This window comes from Apis florea, unplaced genomic scaffold (assembly GCF_048593485.1).
Source record: "Apis florea isolate Af1SG1 unplaced genomic scaffold, ASM4859348v1 contig_3367_pilon, whole genome shotgun sequence".
NCBI lineage: Eukaryota > Metazoa > Arthropoda > Insecta > Hymenoptera > Apidae > Apis > Apis florea.
The window spans coordinates 298,586-304,808 of NW_028256746.1; the positions used below are offsets into that span (position 1 = coordinate 298,586).

General features: G+C 40.3%; 1 protein-coding gene across 2 annotated transcripts in view; it reads left to right on the forward strand.

The window, feature by feature from the left end:
• Nucleotides 1-4,981, forward strand: part of LOC105735995 (uncharacterized) — a 28,001-nt gene extending 23,020 nt beyond the window's left edge. For both annotated transcript variants that reach the window (XM_086911764.1, XM_086911765.1), the window contains exons 7-9: nucleotides 2,795-2,855; nucleotides 3,025-3,071; nucleotides 3,307-4,981. In XM_086911764.1, the coding sequence (XP_086767890.1) occupies nucleotides 2,795-2,855; nucleotides 3,025-3,071; nucleotides 3,307-4,145 (947 nt within the window). In that variant the 3' untranslated portion in view covers nucleotides 4,146-4,981. The remainder of the gene's footprint in view (nucleotides 1-2,794; nucleotides 2,856-3,024; nucleotides 3,072-3,306) is intronic.
• Nucleotides 4,982-6,223: the final 1,242 nt, after the last annotated feature.

Sequence of the window (6,223 nt, forward strand, 5' to 3'; positions counted from 1 at the left end):
AGCCACGAATCTGGACAGAATTGAGAAGCGAAAGATCGCCCACGCACAGCCACGTATACCAGGCCATTGTTAATTATCTGTCACCGTTTATCAACCGGTAGAGCGAAAATTTTCCTTGCGGCAATCCTCTTTTTTCACTCGCTTCGCGTTCTTCTCGCCCCATTCTTTTCATTCTTTTTTCTTTCGTTTCGTTTCTATTTTTTTTTTTTTTTTTTTTTTTTTTTACGACCGCGACGAAGAACCAAGTAATCGATGACAACACGCGACACCTCTTTCAGTATTCTTTTCGAGGTAGGCCGGCCTCGTATCAGACAAGAGAAACTACTCTTCTTCTTTTTCTTTCTTCTTCCTCATCTTCTTTGCGCCTTCTTTACATTTTTATTTTGCGAGACGTTTTAACCGATATGCGCGTCTATTTTTACCATTGTATTCGGTTGATCAGAAATAATCAATCGCATCCCTTTCAAAGAATATTTGTGTAAAAACAATTATTTGGAAAGATGGTACAGATGGCAGCGTGCAATTCGTCAAATTGTTATTTCAACTTTATAACTTTATTCCGATATTATAGGGATTTCATAATTTTTCGCAATATCGTTTCTCGCACTGATGCGTAAACAACTCCATCTAGTGGATTTTATTTCTACTATGTAAGCTACCGTTGTTGTAAAACATAGGATACGATTGCATCAGCGATTCGACCACGTGTTTTTCGATTCTTATTTTCCGTTACGTTCTCAATCTATACGATATCCAACGGTTAGGTATATATATATGTTGTAGTAATATCGCAAAGTACGTAATCGCGAGGGTATTATATCTTATTATAATTTCCGTGGCAGCGCGGCACTTGACGAAGGTACGCAAGGTGAGAGATAAGTAAGCCGAGTCCATTTACAGTGGCCAATGATTTATCGACCGTGGAACGTAAGATGTCGTTAATCGTTTCCCAGCCCATCCTCCACTAATCACTTATATGTATAAGTGCGCATTTATATGCATTCATTATGCGAATACGCGTTTGCGGGTGAGCGATACGCTCGAATCGCTCGATCGTTCGATTGATTTAAGACGGCAGTAATCGAGTGGCCGAAAACCGAGTCGCGTTCTCCCCGCGTATCGCCGATATTTTCATATTTATGTGGAAGCGCGACTGAACGTTAAACTCCTTCCCCCCTTTCGCCGCCTCTTACATATATTTTCAGACGGGGTTTACGCCGTTACTAGAAGATGCGGGAACACGAAAGGGGAGCCCACGCTCCTCCCTGCCAGAGGCTATTCGAGCCGACGTCCCTCTCGCTTGTATATCATATAGCCGCATTAACCACGTCGCTTCGGGTCGTGCTTCTCGACTACTCTAGTAGTCCGAAAACCAACCTTACGTTTACATACGCGTAATATCCTACTCCTACTATCTTCCCCTTTCTTCTTCTTCTTCTTCTTCTTTTTTTTTCTTTTCTTTATAACCATCCTTTTCGTTTTCAGCAAAACAAGTATACGAATCGTATAAGTATTTCGAATCTTCGAAGAAAATGACGAAGAAATCTCAAGTCGTGTAATTAAACGTTCTACTGTATATTTTATTCGCGAAAATGGATGAGCAGCGTTCGCACAAATATGTGTCTTCGAGTCGTTTACCAAGATACGTGATGGAGCTCGGCACAGGAGTGTACACGCTCTAGATTCGCATTAGATCTCGACGTGTTCCGAGAATATATACCTTACTTCTTCCACGTTGTACGAGATGATCCTTGCGATCGTGTGCACAACGAGTCCTACTTTCGACGATCGAATCATTTTCGTATATCGAACGCGTGTCTATTTATCGCACCCTGCTAATCTAAAAAATCCATCCATTTTCGCGTTCGTACGATTTTGTTTCGTTCGCCGAAACGCATCGCGCGAGTAAAATATTGGAGGAGGCCTCGGTTTTGCGTATAAATCACACATCCGCGTTTCTGCGAACGATCCTTTGCAAAACAGCAAACTCGCCAAGGTCGAACAACTTATCGCACGATCTTGGACGGCCACTTAATTCCTCGGATGTAAGCCGTGGAGGTAAAGAGGCACGAAAGTGGGTCTAAAGTGGTCGGTACTTATCTGTCTATACGGTTGGCGAGGAAAAGGGAAATGGAATCGAAGGAGAAGATCAGAGGGGGGGGAGGGGGAGGAGAGGGGCGATAGGGTTCGAGGTTACACCCGATATCGAGTCACGAATCGTTGCGAATTCGTCGCAGATTTTAGCGGTAATTTGCGGTAATATTATAATCAGCCCCTTGCTGAGCCCGAAGAGATGCCGACCCCTCTGCTCTCGGTTAAATTGATGATCCGTGGAATCGGCTTACGTATGCTCCGTCTTATTCGCCTTGCTCCTTCGCGCCATCTCTACTCGAGAAGAACCCTCGAAAATATCTTTCGCTGCTAACACCTTCGAGTTGTTACATTATCACCGGTTATTATATTAATCTTTCGAGATAAACGGTTCCTTTAAATTTAATACCGTCCCTTCGTTTGAATATCGCCATGCGTTAACGATGTGTTAACATTTTGCCTTTATTTCTTTTTCCTTTCCTTTCCTTTCCTTTCCTTTTCCTTTTTTTTTTTTTTTTTTTTTTATGACACGGTACCGTTGAAAATGATGGAAAAATATGGAACGTCGTGACGCGATTTATCCCCTCCCCCCTTTCCTTCAGTACTTTCGAACTGTTAATTATTTTAACTATTGATATTAATTTTTATACTTTATATCGCGCGTATATAAATTGAAGATTGGCTTTTCTCTCTTTTGTTTCAGATGACATTGTAGGAGTTCATTGCACTCACGGTGTAAATCGTTCCGGATACCTAATTTGTAGGTTAGTATGGTTCGCATATAGCGCGTAGAAGATATATCGTGTATATCGTGCGCGATACGAATAGAATGCGTGTTTAACGAAAACGCAATTTTGCGCAAAAATCGGATAAAAAAAAAAAAAAATTTTCTCATCGACGAAATATGTAAATTGGTGTTATCTGGTGTTACAGGTATCTCGTACAGCAATTAGGTTGGGAATTGGAAAATTGTTTAAAAGGTAGGTGAACGATCGTTGATCGAAAAAGGTAAAGAAAAAAGAAAAACGAGATAATAGAATAGGAAGTGGGGGGATGGAGATAAAAACGTCGCACACATTTGGTTAACACGTTTGGGATGGGGATTTCGATGCGAGACAAAATGTGTGTGTGTATGAGAGAGAGAGAGCGAGTCTAATAAGCGAGTGGACGATGGGGAAGATTCGGCGTATATACTTGTGTTGATATTTGTTTCAGCGTTCGAAACGGCCCGTGGATATCCCATCGATCGTAAAATCTATATAAACGCGTTGCAGAAAGTACCACGCGAGAAAATCGACACGAGTAAAATCAGCGTGGACTCGACGAGGGGAACGTCAGCGGGATCGGAAGCGGGGAGCAGAAGAGTAATGCGCGTGTCGTTCAAGTATCCAGGGAGCAGCTCGTACACGATGAGGCCGCCAGGTTTCGGAGCGACGAGACGCGGTTTCGCGAAAGACGGCCCATTCTCACCGGCGCATTTCGGTTACGCCGGCCCTCCGCCAGGTTTCCGTCCTATGCCACCTCCGCCCGGCATGCCACCGGTACCACCGCCACCAGTTCCTCCACCTATGTACGGGCCGAGGCCGTTCAGGTACGGACCACCACCGCGACCAGCCATGCGTCCACCGCCACCTAGACCAGGATTCCCTATTCCAGGTTTTCCGCCACCACCACCACTACCACCACCACCACCGCCACCACCACCACCACCACCCTGCCCGTCCAGAACGCCCGCCGGTATCTTACCCGCTCGGCTACCACCGCCAAAAATGCCTCCACCTCCTCCCCCCCAATCCGCCCCGACAAGACCCATCCTTCTTAAACGATTGCAACCGCAAAAGAGAAAATCCCATCTTCGAAACGGCATTCTCACCTCGCAGGCTAGAAACCACCCTGTCGATTTAATGAGGCAGAACAGCCAAACGAGTAGGATATTGCCTAAATTGATCAAAGAGCAGGATTTCACGGTAGACACGTTCGAAGAGAATTTACTAGCCGTCTCGAGCCAATCGAACAGGCGGTCCGTCAAAGGGAGATACAATCAAACCAAGTGACGACGTGCCATTTAGGAAGCGTGATTATTTTACTTAAATGCGTGCGAACACAACACATCTCGCGTCCTTCTCTCGTCGATCTTTTATTCGCCGAGTTTTTATTCGCCGGTTACTTCGCGCGCGCCCCCCCCCCCCCCTCCTCTCGACCAATTCGATACGATGGACGACGATTTTTTTGATCGATATTGGGCAACCGGGGGAGAAACGTCGAAAAAAAGAAAAGAGGATAAAAAGAAAAAAAAAAAAAGATATCACGACGGCGGCGGAGTTTCTGCGAAATGTGAAAAAAAAAAAACAAAAAATGTGAATTTGTATAGTAACGATCGGTGCCCATCCCTCCCCCCTTTTCCCTCCTACGACACATGTTCCTTGACACAGAATATTTTGAAGATAACGTTCGTCATTAATGAAAAAAAAAAAAAAAATAAATACACTTTGTCGATAATCTTATTACGATCCAATCCATTACCACCATTATTCTCCTTTTGTAATTATTATTTCACGTTCACAACGATTACGATTTACGTGTACTTAATTTCGACCACGAGAGATTTACCAAGTATATATATGTATACACAATTGTTAATCTTGGCTTCGAGAATTGTCTTGATTCGAACTCTGTTTCCTAGTTTTAGAATGAAAATAAACCGATCGGCCAGTTAGCCTTACACAGATATGTATACATATGTATGTATATTTACATATATATATATACACATATACAGATATATATATACGGTATTTGCAAGTGCTATTCGAATACGATGATGGTTCGTCGAGATATATATATATATTTTGTAAGTAAAATATAACGAATCTTTAATTATTGAATCCTTTTAATTTCTCTTAATCGATCGGCTGATAAAAACTCTCCGTTTTAACTAATAACGTTTACTTTTTTTGCTTGTCGATAATTACTACCGAACAGGTAAAAGATTATAATATATTCAGGTATAGTATATATTCAATTTGATATTTATTTTATCGATAGACAATGCGTTTATCTATGTATGTACAACTCTTATTTTTCGAGTATATTTACTTGAAAATTCTTTTCGTATATAGTTTTATTTATGTAAATACTATGCTGTAAACATTTATTTTCATTCTATATTTAACGTAGCAATTGTAATTTCTTCGCAAATCATTCCATGCGTTATTGCTATTTTTTCTTTGCTCTCTCTCTCTCTCTCTCTCTCTCTCTCTGTCTCTCCAACGTTTCGTTTTGATCAGTAGCGATCGTTGAGAAATTTTTTTTTTCTCTCTCTTTCTTTATTCGAAATGAGATTAATTTCGAGATCGATGATCGTCGCGTAAAAAAGAAAAAAAAATTATAAAGCGATTATTCCTTTAACGTTTAATTAGAAAAAAAAAAAAAGAAACTTCGAAATCTTTCGAAGAGAAAGACACGCAAAGATTCTCGATTCTTCCGTAAAGTTTAAAACGACGTTTGTGCATAATTAAGGTAAATAACGCGGATACGTCGAAATTCGGAACATTTTTTTCTCCAGATTGTTGTTATAAAGCGATAAAAAGTGCGATCGAGCAAACTTTATTTTCCGTTGCGAAAATTTTGTATTCAGTATTTTAATTTTAATTTTCCAGCTCTCTAACGTAATAATTGCTTTAAAAAATGAACAGCGATTCGATGAACGTTTATTCGTTTATTCGTTCGTTTTTTTTAAAACGAAAGAAGCGTGTAACAATTTCGATCGATACATCGAGTAAATATTAATAAGAGGGATATCGTCTCTTGATATCTTTTCTTGAAATTACTTTACGTATTACGTTATGTCGGTGTAAATATATACGTATATAATTATATTACTAATTATATGATTAGTTTTGCATCTTTGTAGCTGATCGTTTAAAAATAATAATAATAATTTTTTAAACCTCTTTCGTATATTTTAGAGATTTAAGATTCGAAACGATATTGATAGATCGACGCCACTACTACATGTACGTGTGTATTTAGTTTTCGATTTCGAAAAATTATAAAACGAATGCTTAAAAAGTTTAAACCTAAGTTTGGCAACTTTTATACTTTGAAAATCTCGATGTTACCAGAAAAAAAT